This window comes from Oryzias melastigma, linkage group LG17, assembly GCF_002922805.2.
Source record: "Oryzias melastigma strain HK-1 linkage group LG17, ASM292280v2, whole genome shotgun sequence".
NCBI lineage: Eukaryota > Metazoa > Chordata > Actinopteri > Beloniformes > Adrianichthyidae > Oryzias > Oryzias melastigma.
Window position 1 is genome coordinate 6,518,755 of NC_050528.1, and position 17,778 is coordinate 6,536,532.

The following is a 17,778-nucleotide window of genomic DNA, read 5'->3' on the forward strand; positions in this document are numbered from 1 at the left end:
ATTAATATTTACATAAGATTCTATTTTATGTTTCGACTTCCGATAAAGAGAGCACCGCCACTTCTTGTTGTCCACTTAAAGCACTGATGTGAAACCTCGACAGTCTTGCAGGAACTGATGAGTTTGTGTTTGAATCTGGCCTAAAGTAAACTCAAAAAGGAATTTAAAAAGATGAAATTGACCTATCAAATCAGATTTGGTTTATTTTTATGGCGCCAGTCAAACAAAACGTTGTATCTTAAAAACTCTGAACATTAAAAGCAACAAAAGGTTAAAACAGTTAAAATATAAAATAAATACATAATAAAATAATAACACTAATAAAAGCAAGAACAATAATACTGGAGAGCAGAACCTCATTGCATGTCAAAAATGTAGCTAAAAAAAAAAGTTTGGATTTTTTTTATTCTTAAATGGACCGTGAAGATTTCTTGTAGTGCTGTCACAAACGATTATTTTAATAGTCGACTAATCACCGATTATTTTTTCCGATTAGTCGACTAATCGGGTCATGCTCAAAGTGGATGTAAAGCACACATCTTAACCATCAATAGCTTTAAAGTAACTAAAAACTGGATATATTCACACTAGCATTATTGTAGATAGAATGTAAGCTGAATTTGGCCGCAAAAGATGCTAGTGACGATAGCTAAAGATGCTGATAGCCAGCTAAAATATTAGTTAAAGGGCAAATTAACTTAAAAAAAAAGCCAAAGTTAGCCAGAGCAGCTGACATGTAGCTGAAAAATTAGCTAAACAAAAAAATAGCCTAAAAAATGAAAAAGCCCAAGTTAGCCAAAACAACTAGCATGAAGCTAAAATATTAGCTAAACTCCAAATTAGCCTAAAAACATTAATAAATGCCAACATAGTCCAAAAAGCTAGCAGAATATCATTAGAACTTTCAACTGTACTACTATTCGACTCCATATAATATAAAGTAACGACTAATCGACTATTAAATTAGTCGTCGACTATTTTAATAGTCGATTAATTGTCGATTAGTCGACTAATCGTGGCAGCCCTAATTTCTTGCAAACCCTCGTTCCCCTCTGAGCTTCCTGTTGGACCTCAGCACCTCCAGGAGAAGCTGATCAGCTGATCTGAGGAACCAGGAGAGAAGCCCAGAGAGGTACCGCGGTGAAAGAGGATTTCAAGAGTCAAGAATCTACTGGAATTGCGTGTTAACAATTAAAAAAATTACAATAAATCAAAGAACATAAACACTGGAGCTCCGGTGTTAAAGGGTTAATAAATCCCCAAAACTACCACTTTTTCTTAGAACATAAATCTCAATTTTTGGTTTTCCGAAATAATGACAATAAATGCCAGTTAACATTTATTTAACTTGAAAATAACGTCCTTAAAATGAAATAAAAAATTACAGTGCAATTTTAGGTTTTTTGAGTCTTCAATCTAGTAGTCAAATTATGGAGCAAAAGGATTTTGACTCATTTTATTAATCATTTCCTCGTTTCTAGATCTTAATGAGACAAAACTGCTGACTTGGAGAAAAGCTTGGAAACATATAGAGCACATGAGTCAAAGTCAAGGCCCGGGGGCCAGATCCGGCCCTCCGGGTAATTCTATCCGGCCCTCCAGATCATTTTATTTTATTGTTATTAATTTCGACAAAATATATTTCCATGGAGAGTAAAATATTGAAAGTTATTTAAAGTTTAGGTTGATTTATTCTGGAATAATATTCCTGTCTTTTTATTATTCATAATTATGTTAAAAAGTTAAGTTTTTAAAGTTATAAAAATTGACATTTTGCTAGCTTTTTGGACTATTTTACTTTGATTTTTTTAGGCTATTTTGGAGTTTAGCTAATATTTCAGCTACATGCTAGCTTTTTCAGCTAAGCTAGGCTTTTTTTTAAAGTTTTTATAGGCTAATTTTGGAATTAGGCTAATATTTACATGCTAGCTGTTTTAACGTTTTTTTTCTTCAGTTTTTTAGGATATTTTCAAGTTTAGCTGTTTTTCAGCTACATGCTAGCTGTTTTGGCTAACCTAAATTGTTGTTTTTTTAGATTTTTAGGCTAATTTGGAATTTAGCTAATATTTTAGCTGACTATCAGCTTCACCGTTTTCATCTATCAGCTTCAGCATTTTTAACCATCAATTTCAGCATCTTCAGCAACCACATTCAGCCTACAGCATTTAGACTAGTATTATTGGAGGTAATGCTATCTATCTATTTCATTATTATGCAAAAAAGTTACGGTTTAAAGTTTTAAAAATTTTGTTTTAGAGTGTTCGATAAATGTTTATCCTGTTCGGCCCGCAACCTAAAGTGTGTTTTGGCCTGTTGTAGGCCTGCTGTAGTCCAAATAAAGTGTCTAGTAAAATGTTTTGTTTTTTTTAAAAAAGGATAAAAATCTTTGCAAGATCAAATAGCTTGCATAGTTTATAGATTTTTTTTCTTTAAGTCTACACGTTTCTGTTCTTGCATTCTCAGTTTAAAGAATAGACAATAAACAATGGAGAGAAAGCAGCACGTCCTCTAACACATCCCACTATCTAAATAACATAAAAGTGAGGCTTACACTCTGCTGTATGTACTATAACAAGTCACCAGTCAGATGAAAATTCTGGAACAAACTGCAAACTACACTGAAAAAAAAAATTTGATCAACATATATAAATAAGATTATATTTTTAAATATTTTTAAGAGTCTGAGTAGCTGCTGCTTGCAGAGCTGTTGTGATTTTAAGTGATGAAACATAAAGAAAAAAAAACATTAGTGTTATAAAAAAAAGCCTAGTGCTCCTTTTCTCAGCAGCATTTGCCCTTAATACTGTGACTCTCTTCCAGTTGTGACGCTGAACGTGTCATTTGTCTGTGGCATATATGAATGTAAGTCTTGTAAGTGTTGCAGCTGATTTACTGTTTAACAGTTTTCTCTGGCTCCATCGTGTCGTCGTGTTTTATGCTTGTCAGATGGCACTGAACCAAGCATTGTTTCCTTGGGAGTCTTTTTTTAAACACATCTGAATTTATGAAATATTCGCCTAACAATCTGAGTTTCTCCTTTTGGGAATTATTTTTTAAATTTATTTTACTGATAATCAAAAGCTGATTTCTGTGTATTAGGGTCACCAAAAAGAAAATGAAAATATATAAATATGTGAGAAAAAAGTTGTAACAGTGAGTCAAAATTTTACAAGAATAAAGATGTAAAATTATGAGAAAAATGTTATGAGAAAAGTAGAATTATAGGGAAAAGTCATATTATGATGCTTTTGAAAGATTTTACAAAATAAAAGACATGCTTTTTCGAAAATAAACTGTTATATTTAGCTTTTAAAATATTTTAACAAGGACAATTGAACAAGATACTTTTTTAGTAAATGCAAATTAATTTTTGTATAATTATGATTTCCCATAAAGCATGTCTTGTAAAATTGTGACTTTTCAACAATAAATAAGCGGTTTTATTCTTCTAGAATGTCTATTTTTTTTCTTCTAACTTAGCAATTTTTTCTCGTACAATTAAGATTTTTTTCTTATAATTTTACAACATTTTTTTTAGGGCACTTACCCTTTGTTCTGGCGTTGTGGTAGAGTGTCCGCCCTGAGACTGGAAGGTCAAGAGTTCAAATCCAGGCAGAGTTATACCAAAGACTCAGTATTAAGGGGTTGGATTGAGGGGGTTAAACCACTAAATAGTTCTGTGTCTGCAGCTCATCACTCCCCTAGAGCAGGGGTACCCAAACTACGGCCCGCGGGCCGGATCTGGCCCTCCTGGTCATTATATCCAGCCTTCCAGATCATTGTATTTTATTGTTATTAATGGTTATTAATTAGTGCTAATTTCTAACTATAATTTTGACAAAATATATTTTATAAAGAGTAAAATATTGAAAGTTATTTATGGTTTAAGTTGATTTATTATGGAATAATATTCCTGCTTTTTTAATATTCATAATTTTGTTAAAAAATTATGGTTTTAAAGTTTTAAAAATGGGCATTCTGATTACTTTTTAGACTATTTTGGCATTTACTAAGATTTTTAGGCTATTTTTGAGTTTAACTAATATTTCAGCTACATGCTAACTGTTTTGGCTAATTTAGGCTTTTCTCTATAAGTTTTTTACAGTAAGTTGTTTTGGAGTCAAGCTAATATTTACAGGATAGCTGTTTGGACTATTTAAGGCTTTTTTTATTTAGTTTCTTTTGGATATTTTGAAGTTTAGCTATTTTTTTCATCTACGTGCTAGCGGTTTCGGCTAACCTTGGTTTTTTTTCTAGATTTTTAGGCAAATTTGGCATTTAGCTAATATTTTAGTTGGCTATCAGATACAGCATTTTCAGTTATCAGCTTCAGTGTTTTTAGCTATCAATTTCAGCATCTTCAGCTATCAGCACTAGCATCTTCAGCTGTCAAATTCAGCTTACAGCATTCATATTAGCATTATCGTAGGTGATGCTATATATCTAGTTCATAATTATGTTAAAAAGTTACAGTTTTAAAGTTAAAAAATGTAGTTTTAGAGTGTTCAATAAATGTTTATCCTGTTTGACCCACGACTTAAGGGTTGTTTTGGGTTTTGGCCCCTTGGGCGATTGAGTTTGACACCCCTTACCTAAACATTTATGGTTTTACACATATTGACATATTCAAAATTTAAATAATTAATTTCTATAAACAGAAAAAATAATACCAAAACATTTTAAAAATAAAACCAATAATAGTGGATTGTCACCCGTCATAGTTCAGACTGCAGAAGGGTGGAATAAAAAGTCTCGATTGGTCAGATTGAGAAAATAAAATAAAATTATGCACCTCTGAAATTTTTTGGGGGCCGTGCCAAAAGAGGAGGTGGGCCAGATGCGGCCCACGGGCCGTAGTTTGGGGGCCCCTGCCCTATCGGATCGGTCAAAGGTGGAAAACAAAATTTACCCAATTTTATGATTTTATTCTCATATATTTCATTATTTTTATTTCATGATGTCCCTAATGCAGCATCATAGTGTTCCCCTAAACATGTTTTGTTCTGTGCCACAACAAAAGTTCTGTGAATGTTGTTAGACACTAATGTCTTGTTTTCAAATGATCATTCATTGATTACATGGACTACCAAAGAGTCCGACCAACAGTAAGTAGAACTGTATGCATCCTGTCACACAGACTTCCCTCCTGAGTTTCTTTACTCGGTTATTGAGATTATTTTGTAGATGTCGCACCAACGTTTGCACTTTGACCTTGCACTCCTTTTTTGTTCGTGTGGGTTTTGTTCTGTTTTAATTTTGATCTGTTCCCTCTTCTCAGGTATTTCTTGTTATTATTATTATTATTGTTTTGGATGTCTTTTTGCACATTTTTTTCATGGGAATACAAATTCACAGAAAAGGTGTTTCCTTTTCTTGCAACTTTCATTTTTTTAATCTTGTTTGCAAATGAACACAATAGTCTAAATGTTTTTAATTCTACTGAATCAAGTCGTTGCCGCAAACTGATGTACATTTTCTGATGTGGTGTTTAGTGGCAGAAGAAGACCCTATCTATACAGAAAACGGGCGATCCATCGAGGGCGACCGAACTTTCCGGACGAACCGGACGGTCCATCGGGGGGCGCAGACGAGCAGCCGCTCAATGGCTCCAACGCCTTTGCCAATCGCCGGGAAAGAAGGAGGAAAGTTAACATGTCTGTGTGGGAGCAGAGAGCCAACCAGCTGAGGAAACGCCGCCAAATGGCGAGCAGAGAGGAGCTGTTTAGCACCCCGACGGAAGACACCATTGAAACCCCCACCATCCCCCACCACCCTCCTGCCATCACCCCAGGGGCCAGCCCCGCCCACCTGTCAGAGTCTCCCATGTCGGTAGGGATGCCCTTACCTGAGCCGCCGATGTCCATCACCATCCCGATGCCCGAGCCCCCGGCGGCCCAACCACTCGTGACCCTGAGCGAAGAGAAAACGGCAGGACCGAACCACCGCACGGCGGGAGGGGGCCGGCACAGGATGGCTCGGAAGTTCAGGTCCAGTCAGGGGCCGGAAGAAGGCGCCAGGCACAGACGCCATCGTCACCGGGAAGCCCGCACTGAAGTGAAGAGTCTGGACGTCATTCAGTCTCCACACGAGGTGCCGCAGATCCGACGGTCACTCAGCCAGGAGAGGAAGATCCTGGATGAAAGGGAGGAGACGGAGGAGAGAGCGGAAGGAGAAGGAGAATCCGCCCAGGATCACGATGGAACGTGCATCGTCAATCCGTACGCAGATGTTGGAGAGGACGGTGGAAGGTAGGGCTCTTCTTATCGGTGTCCTCAACTTTTTTCTATTTGTCCCCCTTAAGTGAGTTATTTAGAAATTTGCCATCCAGAGATGTTATAAGTAAGGATGTAAAGCACATGTGACGAAGTCGAGGCCCGGGGGCCGGATCCGGCCCTCCGAGTAATTATATCCAGCCTTCCAGATCCTTTTATGTTATTGCTATTAATTTTTCATTTCTATAATTTCACAAAATATATTTTGTGTTGGATAAAATATTGAAAGTTATTTAAGGTTTAAGTTGATTTATACTGAAATAATATTCCAGCCTTTATATTATACATAATTATGTTAAAAAGTTACGGTTTTAACGTTTTAAATATTGGCATCCTGCTAGCTTTCTGGACTATTTCTGGATATTTTTTTAGGTTGTTTTGGAGTTTAACTAATATTTCAGCTGTATGCTAGCTGTTTTGACTAAGTGAGGCTTCTTTTTTTAGTTTTTTTAGGATGTTTTGGAGTTTAGCTAATACATGCTAGCTGTTTTGGCTAATTTAGCCTTCTTTTTTTAGTTTTTAGGCTGTTTTGGAGTTTAGCTAATACATGCTAGCTGTTTTGGCTAATTTAGGCTTTTTAAAAAGTTTTTCAGGCTATTTTGAAGTCTTGGTATTTTTTTCAGCTACATGCTAGCTTTTTTGCTAACTTAAGTTTTTTTGTTTTGTTGTTTAGGCTAATTTAACATTTAAAATTATAAAATTGATTGAAAACTTTCTCAGTTTGCCTTCCTGTTGTCTCTTTGCCTTTTTATGTACATGTGATGCAAGCAAAGACATCCAATCACAAACTAGCTTGACCCACATTGGGTCCGTTTCAGTTGGCTGAAAGTGAAACCTTTTTGTCACAGACTTGGCCGAATAAATTATGATGCTACGACACAATTGTACAATTCCAAAATTAAGTGCTCTAGAAATGTCCCAGAATTCTCAGCGAAAAGCCAATGTGCATCGCATAGACCACAATGCATTGCGCTTGAACAATTTTTGTAGGAAAAAAAAATATTCGAATTTCTTTTTTGCCAAAACCATCCACGTTTTTATCTTTATAATATAATGGATTCGTAAATATATTCAGCTGTATGACTTTAAAAAGGTCATGCTAGAACAAAAAGTCATTACTTACAATTAGATGTAAACTTCTGTGCTTGAAGAAAAGCGCTTCTCCTCCGCGGCACAGCACGACGCGGAACACCCACACAGCGGAGGGCGCTGTATCCCTCCGCCTGGAGGGCTTCACCTTAAAAAACTATTTCGGACAACCCTAGCACTACAAATGGACGGGTAGGGAAAAGAGGAAATTCAGATTGAGCCTTAGCCTACATTAAAATCCCAGCATGCATTTCTATTGTTTTGTTAGCCCAAGCTAACATTAGCATAGCAAAAAAAAAAAAAAAAAAGCTTTATCAGAGCTATCCAGCCAAAAAGTTTTAAACTAGATTCCAGCTCAGATGACAAAAATAAAGATGTTAATGGTAAATGTTATTTGTCTACAAGTGGATGCATCACTATTGTAGCAGACAGAGCAGGGAGACTTTAGATGTTGCTGTGTTGCAAATGTACGTTTTTTGAACCGTGAGTTTTCATCTGCTCCTGATCCAACACAATTTAATAAATAAATACTCAGTAATCTTAAATACTTTCATATTTGTTCTCCATCATGAAAAAACTGCTACAAGAACATGTTAAAAACACCCCCCAAAAAACAATTCTCATTGAGGTTGTTTGTTTTTTCTTGAAATGTGACTTAAAGCTAAGACTTTTATCAAAATTCAGGCTTTAATTGAAAAAAAAGAGTAAATTTGATTTTTCAGATATTCCTTACACAAAAATATGTGAACATTTACTTAAATGATTATAAAAAAAAGCCACAGTGATTTAATTTTATTTTTCTGGTACAAGTGAATTGTAGTTAAAGCGATTCCTGCGCAGATATAATAATATTTACCTCTCCTCTGGCAGCTCTGTTCCTCCTAAAAGTGAGATTCCCGATCCTCCACAATGTGAGAAGCTGCAGGATTTTACCTGGTCCGAACAGGGCGAGGGCGACCACTCAGATTCCCACAACGCTCTGATTGAAAAACCCGCCATGGAGGCAGCTGTGGAGGCCACGGAGTCAACAGGGAGCGCTCTCGAGTCCGAGAAACGTCAGCTCTCCATCAAACGTGACAAGTTCAAGCAGGAGGGCAGCGTGGCAATTGAAATGTCTGCACAGCCTCTTCTGGAGCTCACACCTGTGACAGGTAACACCATGACCCCCCGTCTCTGCAGTGAAATGGCTTTAAACTAGGAGAGGCCTGTGTGTCAGCAGCACCAGCTGTCTTTTCTTGCTGAATTCCTTCTGTTTTTTACATTGAATAAATGCATTTCATCTGATTTTAGTGAACAGCAAAGAATTGGAGGCGTATCACTCTGAGCAGAAAGATAGAGACGAGGAGACGGAGGAGGAGGAGCCTCCGTTGCCCCCCAAGCCGGTGGTTCCAGACAGCATGTTCATTTTTAAGGCTTCCAACCCGTAAGATGCAACACTAACACTCCAAAATCCCAGACCCTGTCACTGTCCTGTGCTGTTTGCAGGCACACTCAGTTTGATGCTCTTTGTTGCTCCACAGAATCAGAAGGATTTGCCACTATGTGGTCAATCTGCGGTACTTTGAGATGACCATCCTCCTCGTGATCGTGGCCAGCAGCATCGCGCTGGCAGCTGAGGATCCCGTCTGCACCAGTTCAGACAGAAACAAGGTGGTTTCCAAAGAATTTCAATGTTAAATTGAATGCACAGAAGAAGAAGAATGATATGGTAGACTTTATCTATCCAACGTTACGGCTTTGAGGAGAAGTGACCTTCAAAAGTACAATATTCTGCACAAAGGGTAAAAGAATTGTTTGCTGAAGGAGTTCCTCAGGGTTCTGGTTTGGTTCAACAGTTCAGACGTGTTATTCATGACAACATCCTTATGTTGTCTTCCTTTGTGGCTCCTCCTCCATTAAATCCATTGGTTAGAACTGTCCCTCAACCTGTCTGTTTAGTCTTTTTCTGTTTTGGTTATGGCTTTTTCAAGCTTTTAAGAGCTTAGAAGGTCACTAAGGTCACCTCAGACTCATGAAATGTCCTCAAAAGATTTAAGCCTCCTGAGTAGTTGGGCATTTTTACATATTATTTTTTGTAAATCAAATCAAACTCTATTTATAAAGCACTTTTAACACAACAGTAACTACTTTACAGACTTAAAACAATTAAAAATCCAATTATAAAACACACAGAATTCCCTCAAACTACCATCAACATAATAAAACATAAAAAGACATATGGATAAAACAAAAAAAATTAATGTAATAAACAGAAACCAAAGTAGAAACTTCGCTTGATGCCGATGTACAGAAATTATATTTTGGCGATCTGTCCAGCCAATCAACCCAGTCATGATCACAGAGGTCAGGACCAAAACAAACCCAATGTAACGACCCGTCCCACGAGAGGGGATGGTCACTATGTGGAGATAAAACAATTTAAAAAGAGTGAAATATTTAAAAGTAAAACCAGAAGTTAATAATCAAAAGCATAAATAAACAAATCATAATGGACAGATAAAAATCCAAAGTAGATATAAATTACCAAGAAAATGTGACCATGAACAAAACATAAAAAGTGTAAATAAATAAAACAAATTAAATCATGTTAATTTCCCCAATAATACAATAAACATGTGAAGGAACAACTCAAAGAGTGAAATAAAAAAAAACAATATTTCACACTTTCAGTCCCCAAAACTGAAACTTTTTTTTTCCATCTAATAAAACTTTTAAACGTTTATTTTTGTGTCTAATCAACCTGTGCTAAAAAAAAATGAGACACAGGAATTGTACAATTGGTAAATCTTAGAGTTCAAAAGGTAAAAATGTTCTTAAATTATATCAGAAAGTTTTATGAAGGAGATATTGGCTGCTGTAATCTTAAGATATTTATGAAAGAAAGGAGTTACAAACCTGTTGATGTAGGACTGGATCGGGTTAATTTATGCTGTAGGTCAGTGATAAGAGGCTCAAAAACAAAGTAAAATCCTTCAAAACAGACAAAAATACAGGTATTATGAAAAAAAAATAATCTGAGAGCTGTGTTACAAAATATAAAGCTGTTTAATACAATTAATCAATCAGAATTTATGAAGCTCATTTCATACATAGTTGCACAAAATTCTCTTTTCTGTTTTAAAATTTGCTAAACAAACCAAATAATGTGTAAAAAGTGGGTCACCTTCACATGACGCCTGAACTGAAAGTGCCATCAATGACTGACTAAACCTCTTAAAGTTCCTCTCTGATCATCTTTTGATTATTTAAAAGCATGTCAAGTGTTTTTCTTAATTATGATTATTCCATTTTTAGCCAAAATCCAAAAAATTCTGTCGATTTCTGCAGAGTGGCAGTTGTTCGTTAGAAATTTGCCTCTGAGTTGCGGATGGAACAACCCCGCCCCCTTTCCCCTCCCCACTGCTGAGAGTGTGGAGCAGGGAGCTTGTAGCCCGCCTGGCGAATTTTTTAAGTCACAAGTACACTCGTTCAAATGTAATTTTTTTCATTTGCTCCTCATTCACAATAATTATAATAAATAAATACTCTTAATTTTCTTTATACTTGTCCTCCATCATTAGAGAAACGGTAAAAAAACTTGCTAAAAACACAAAAAACATAATTTTTATTGGTGTGGGTTTTTAAAACACTAACAAAATAACATTCATCTGCAGTTTAAGTGTGGCAGGAGTCTTATCCGAGCTTCTACAAGGTTTAGTTTCTAGTTGACGCAACAAATGTGTAGTAGCACATTTGGTTTCATGCACATGCAAGGTGAGAATAAATGGCTCTGACTGGGAAATAGCTGTGCAGTTTGTTTTTCACAACTTTTTCCCTTTTCGCAGTGTCATGGAGCGTGTCAGGGCATTGCAGAGAGGAAGGCGTTAGTGCATCGGGGAACATTTCAAGCGTAATGAAGGACAAGTGATCTAAAGCACAAAAGAAAAAAAAAAACTAGAGATGTGCAAATCTAGAAAACATAGATATGTCCTAAAAACTAAATCAACACAGGAATGTCTTCATGTCAAATAATTTTAAACCTTTTTTACCCAATTAGACAATATATTTGTTTTTATCCCATGCAGGTGTTGCGATACTTTGACTACGTCTTCACTGGAGTGTTCACCTTTGAAATGATCATAAAGGTAGGTCTTGGAAGCATTATTTCTTTGGGCAGGTAGTAAATTTAAATTAGTAGAAAAGTTGCATTACCTGCGCTAAAGCTAGTGTGAATGCTTTTTACTGAAAGTAGTCGCTGAAGATACTGAAGCTTTTTGCTGAAAATGGTGACACAACTTACTTTAACTGCTGAAGGGATTTGCTGAAAATGCAAATGCTATTAAAAAATGTTAAATTTGTTAAAAGACTAGAAATGTCATTAAATAACTGAAAGAGCAGTAAAGATTACCTAAATTTCTAAAGATATTGTTGCAAAATTGCTTAAAAATCCTCAATACATTCAAAGTTTGCAAACATATTTACTGTGTTGCTTAAATAAGAGTTAAGCTCAAAATTAGCTCCAAAAACCCTAGTAGATTCCTAATTAGACAAAAAAGCTAGCTTGTTGCTTAAATATTAGCTAAACTCCAAAATAGTCCAAAATTCCTCAGTAACTAAATTAGTCAAAAGCGTTAGCATGTTGCTAAAATAGAAGCTAAGCTCTAAATTAGCCTCTAAAAACCTCAGTAAATAATAATTTAGTCCAAAAAGTTAGCATGTTGCTAAAATATTAGCTAAACTCCAAATTAGCATTAAAAAACTTCAGTAGATGCCAAATTTACGAAAACGGGAAATAGTTTTCTTGTTATAACAAGATCCACTATCTTGTTATAACGAGAAAACGAAGTTTGTTTTCTTGAAATTACTAGATAATCAAGAACGAAGAATGATGCGTTCCCCTCTTCCTTTCAGAGACATCGAGACTTTACCTGTTTAAAAACACTCCACAAAAATTGTTTTTAGTATATTTTTTTATTTATTAGTGGATCTATTCTCTTTAAACGTTTTAATTCAGTCTCATGCATTTCAGCATGGTGCGTTTACTGAGCTCCAGACATCAGCAGCAAAACAAAGCAATCTATCAAAGAAAACGTCGAACATCAATTCGATTAAATTTTATTTACAGTATATAGCCCAAAATCACAAAGAAAATTGCCTCATTGGGCTTCAAAACATGAACAATATTTAAAAACTAAGACTAAACAAAACTGGTTATCCCTGCCCTTAGACCCTCCCTCCCGATAAAGAAAAACTCCTAAAAAAAACCTGAGTCAGGAAAAAAGAGAAACCTTAGGGATTCCCACATGAAGGAGAGATCCTATCCCAGGACGGACAGGAGATACCAGAACTGTTAAAGAAAGATTAGCTTCTACAACTACGTATCTAAAAAGAGTTCATTCAGATAGGGCAATAATCGATTGATTAAATAGTGTCGACATTTTTTCTGAAAAACTACCTTGTTTTCCTGAGGAATGTATAAAAATGACACAATCATAGTAGCGGATTGAGTTGGGCCGAGTGGCTGTTTGGGTCTGCTAATGTCCGGAGTTCATTGAACGCATCATGAGGAGATTCTCGTCAGCGCTGTGATCTGTCAATCAACCTGTTTGGAGGTTTGGGAAAATAAATGGAGGAGGGCTGGTGCATGAGACGGATTGAAGGCGTTTGAGGAGTGTAGACCCACTAATAAAGTAATTAAATAAATAAATAATTAAAGTAAATAGATTAAAAAGAACTTTTGTGGAGTGTTCTTCTGCTCTTTTTCTTGTTACCCACAAACTAAATAGACTTAAAACAGATGAAGTCTCTGCATCTGCGTGCGGAAAAGGGAGTGCGGGACGCTTCCTTCTTCATTATTGATTATCTTGTTATCACGAGAAAACAAACTTTGTTTTCTTGGGAAAATAATAACGAGTTATCTCTTTTTCTCAAGAAAACAAAGTTCGTTTTCTTATCATGAGAAAACGATCAAAAAAAAAAAAAAGTAGAGCTGGACGTTTTCGGCTTCTGTACAAAGTAGCCAAAAAAGCTAGCACATTGCTTAAATACTAGCTAGACTTAAAATAGCCTAGAATTCCTTAGTAAACTAAATTAGTCAAAAATGTTAGCATGTTGCTAAAATGGAAGCTAAACTCAAAATTTGCCTAAAAAACCTCAGTAAAAAGCAATGCAGCCAAAACGTAAGTATGTTGCTAAAATATTAGCTAAACTCCTGTGTTTGTTACTTATCTACTTTAAATTTTGAAATTTGAAGACCTCATTCATTTGGAGCACATTTTGCTCAATATTTCAAGAACTATAAAGTTTATAAAACCAAACATAAAAGAAGTAATGTCCTGAACAAGCTGAATGTTTTGATCCCAAGATTCCTGAAATAGCTGCAGCTATTTCATGAAAGTGTGATTGATTTTTTATGAGCCGAATAACGTACGGAAAAGAGCAGGAGAATGAGAATTTGAAGTGTATACCAGCATTATTAATGGGTAAAAACACAAATAAAGATGGTACTATTACTTTTAAATAGCTTCAAACTGTTAAATTATTTGCGTATTTTGACTGCATTGCATCTCCGTGCTCTCGTGTTTGTAGATGATAGACCAGGGTCTCATTCTGCACGACGGCTCCTATTTCCGAGACATGTGGAACATCCTGGACTTCATCGTAGTGGTGGGAGCTCTGATCGCCTTTGCTCTAACGTGAGTCAGTAAACAGTGCGGCATGCTTGTGACTAATGGTTGACTCACTGCAGCAAAAAGGCGTGAGCGCTGTTACATCAACCCCTCCTCAAAAAGAGGAAAAGATGGAAGACGAGGTTCCATAACTGATGCAAAAAGCTAACAATGTCTGCAAAGTTGACTAACCCTCTTGTGCACTTTGTTGTATGTAAATTTCTCTGTTGTAAGTATAGCTGTATATTTTTCTGTGTTGCGCAGAGTGTAACACTTTTTATGTCTCAATATTTTCTCTGTTGTTCCTGTGGAATTTCTCTCTGTTGGGGCTTCCAGGAATGTGATGGGGTAAAAAAAATCTGTCGAACTACATGTAAACGCTCATATTTATCCTCCATGCTTTGTTTTCTTGTCTTTCATTGGTTCGTACTCCACAGGTTTTTCATTTGCATGGATAGATCATAGATGAGAGTTTGGCTGGTGTCAGGGGAAGTCTGAAAGAAAGTTTAGCGAAAACAAGTTATTTCAGGACATTTTTATTTGTTTTTATGCACCTGTGTTGCAAAAAGTGTTATCTTAAATGACAAATTTACATCATTATTCCTCAAAGTTGTTTTTTCTTTGAGGTTTTTCGTCTTAAAAATATAGTTATTTTTGTTTCCTGTAGATTTTGTTACTTTAACATCTGCGTTGGCATGCAGGTTTTAGCTTAAAGACTCACTCCAATCCCATTCAGATCTATTTTCAAAATGTTCCCAGTGATCTTTTAACTATGATGATGTAGTTATTAGCCTAAATTTAAAAAAACCCAATTGTTTTCAAGGACATTGTTACTGCAGAGCGGCACTTGTTCATTAGAAAATCACCTCTGACTTGTGGGCGGACCGTTGGCGCAGAGTTATCAATACCAGATCTACACTCTTTTTAACTAGATTTCAGCTCAGACAAGAAAAACGAAGACGAACATGGATCTAGTCGTCTACAAGTGGATGAATCAGAATCTCCACAATGATTTGAACAAAGAAATACTCAGAAAAGTTATTTTAATCTTAATTTTCTTTGTATATGTCCTCAATTGTAGGAAAAGTTACACAAAAACTTGTTAAAAATACTAACTTTTCATCGGAGTGAGTCTTCATTAGAGGAATTAAATAGAGGAGCTTTGTGAGTCGCAAGATCACTCACTCGTGGACTTTTTCTTCAAATCCTATTTTTCTTCAAGACAAAACAATTTTTTTGTGACTTTCACAACTTTATAATTATACACATTAAAAACCTAAGAGATACATTGTAAGCACACTGATGAAGCTTGAGGTTTTAAAACTTGTTAATGAGTTAGATCAGACATTTAGGTGTGAAGTGGCACCATTTCTGGAAGATCAGAGCGCAGAAATCTAATTTTAGGTTCAAAAAAGTATACTGTGTATCATAAATAAACCATTTGTCTCCTAACATCTGCCAGACTCCATATGAACACTCTCAAGGTTAAGATTTGCGCCTCATTATGTGATTTCATTAACACTTTGTTGACATTTTTAATTCACTTTGTTGCTCTACAATTTAAATTTCCTTTTCTGAGTTCTTTTTTTTATGGTCAACAGAAACAACAAAGGCAGAGACATCAAGACAATAAAGTCCCTCCGAGTTCTGAGAGTCCTGCGGCCTCTCAAAACCATCAAAAGACTTCCAAAACTCAAGGTGAAAAAGCAAAACGCAGACGTTTTTTGGTCTTTTTTTATGCTGATGACTAACAGGCTTCCGTATATGTTTCTTTCTTAAAGGCGGTTTTTGACTGTGTGGTCACGTCCCTGAAGAACGTGTTCAACATCCTCATCGTGTATCAGCTCTTTATGTTCATCTTTGCTGTCATCGCAGTGCAGCTCTTTAAGGGGAAGTTCTTCTTTTGCACTGACAGCTCCGTGAACACAGAGAAGGAATGTCGGTACGCTCATCTGGAGCACTCTCACACATTTGTTTGTATGAAGGAGACTAAAAATCTTCCACACGCTGTCACTCAAAAAATAATGTACTGCTAGGTATGTAACTCCTGAACTGATCTACTTGAATGAAAATCTTTAGTACTATTTCCTGGATTGTTCCACAATTACCTCCAAAAACTATTTGTCAGTTAACTTTAAAAAAAGGTCAAATCTTGTAAAAGTAAAAAGTATTACAAGCAAATGCCAACGCATTCTCACTTACAACACGTCATAAATGCACGTCATTTCTTGACATTTTGGGGTATCCCTAACTCGTGTATTTTTTTTTACGCCCCCAACCTCCGGACCACGAACGGGTACCAGTCCGAGGGTTGTTTGGTACTGGGCTACAGACTATGAGGGTTCCCCAACCCTCGGGATGCAGACGATACTGGGATGCAGACTGGACCGGTGCCCTAACCTGGTACCGGCACCCTGACTTGGTACCAGTTCCGCATCCGTTACCACGTCCCAACAGTTTGGGACCTGTAATTTATTGGTGTTACGTCCTGCTGCTGCCTGGCCTCCTTTCCCATCCAGTTCCCTTTGGCTCACCTGGCAGGTGTGGCCAATGTGCCTTGATTGACAGATGGTGTCTATTTAAGTCAGAGGAGGCCACACCAAGCCAGGCAAAGAGCAGAGCAGCAGGCTGGGTGTTAGTTTGTGTGGTGCTGGTTTGGGTTCGGTTGGTTTTTGTCCTCAGCAATCCTAGATTGCTGGGTTTTGTTGTGTTAGTTTGGGGTTGGACCTTGGTAGTTCTAATTTGCGGGCTTTGTTTCATTTCTGTTCTTCAGGTAGTTTTGTTAGGCAGCCATTAGCAGGGAGCTGCTGACTCCGACGGTCGTCATGGCTGGGTCAGCAGTCTCCCTGACTTCTTTTTCTTTTTGCCAAGGTTCCAACTCTGTTTTGGTTTGTATTCTTTCTTAACCAATCCACCCACTGTCCCGTTTAATGTTATTGTCCCTTAGATGGTCATCCCCTAGACTCTGGGCCAGTTTGCCCATTGGGGACGTAACAATTGGGAATAGCCAGATGGTCAAAAAACAATGAGTTGGAGACACCCAAAATGTCAAAAAGTGACGCCAAGGGCGCCTGAACCTTACATCTACATATGACAAGTTGGGAGTGAGAATGTGTAGTAAATACATGCTCAAGATGTGTCACTAGATCACTCGTTTCTCAGCTATTTTAGGGCGTATTCAGACGGTTCACATTTGGTTCACTTAAAGTGACCCATAGTTTGTTTCCCCCAATAATCCAGAACAAAGTGTCAATCTGAATGCACGCAAGCGGACTGTGGTTCAGGACCAGGAACCTTTCTCTGAAACATTTTTTGAGGTGTCTCGGTTCGTTTTTCCAATTGGACTGAGATCCGGTTTGCTCTGAGTTCTTCTGAGTCTGAATGCTCGGAGAGGAACAACTGAACCAAAACAGCCTCCATAGCCAGTCATTATGAGATAGCTGAGCAACAATGAGCCACAGCTCATTTAACGTGAAACATATGGCTTCTCAAAGACACTCACCAGTGTGGCTTCTTAGCCGACGTTTCCTCAGTAACCGCCTTACAGCATGCCCCTGCAGTAAAAAGTAAGGTTGTAGTGATACATCGCGATATGTCATTTGGCAATACTTGTATTGATTTAAAATGCTGGGTAGATATTTAATTAAGTGGAATCTTAGTTTTGTTTTCCACCTTAAACCCCTGACCACTAGTTGGCAGCACTGAGCCTCTTTGAGCAGTTCTACACCAAAACAACAACAAGATCTCGCGAGAACCGGCTTGTATTAAAG

The 17,778-nt window shown here is 36.9% G+C and overlaps 1 protein-coding gene and 1 long non-coding RNA gene across 6 annotated transcripts in view; one reads left to right on the forward strand and one right to left on the reverse strand.

Annotated features, from left to right (window-relative positions):
- LOC112147227 overlaps positions 1-7,946 on the reverse strand; it is a 40,773-nt gene extending 32,827 nt beyond the window's left edge. Inside the window, exons 1-2 of the long non-coding RNA XR_002919426.2 lie at positions 7,396-7,946; positions 5,846-6,132 (exon numbers count right to left, since the gene is read on the reverse strand). This is a non-coding gene — a long non-coding RNA (uncharacterized LOC112147227). The remainder of the gene's footprint in view (positions 1-5,845; positions 6,133-7,395) is intronic.
- Positions 1-17,778, forward strand: part of cacna1eb (calcium channel, voltage-dependent, R type, alpha 1E subunit b) — a 95,762-nt gene that overhangs the window by 55,576 nt on the left and 22,408 nt on the right. For 4 of the 5 annotated variants that reach the window (XM_024273450.2, XM_024273451.2, XM_024273453.2 and 1 more), the window contains exons 21-29: positions 5,493-6,248; positions 8,232-8,512; positions 8,652-8,784; positions 8,882-9,011; positions 11,426-11,485; positions 13,929-14,035; positions 14,345-14,356; positions 15,610-15,706; positions 15,790-15,950. In XM_024273450.2, coding sequence (XP_024129218.1) covers positions 5,493-6,248; positions 8,232-8,512; positions 8,652-8,784; positions 8,882-9,011; positions 11,426-11,485; positions 13,929-14,035; positions 14,345-14,356; positions 15,610-15,706; positions 15,790-15,950 — 1,737 coding nt within the window. The remainder of the gene's footprint in view (positions 1-5,492; positions 6,249-8,231; positions 8,513-8,651; positions 8,785-8,881; positions 9,012-11,425; positions 11,486-13,928; positions 14,036-14,344; positions 14,357-15,609; positions 15,707-15,789; positions 15,951-17,778) is intronic. The other variant, XM_024273452.2, reaches the window with a different exon arrangement.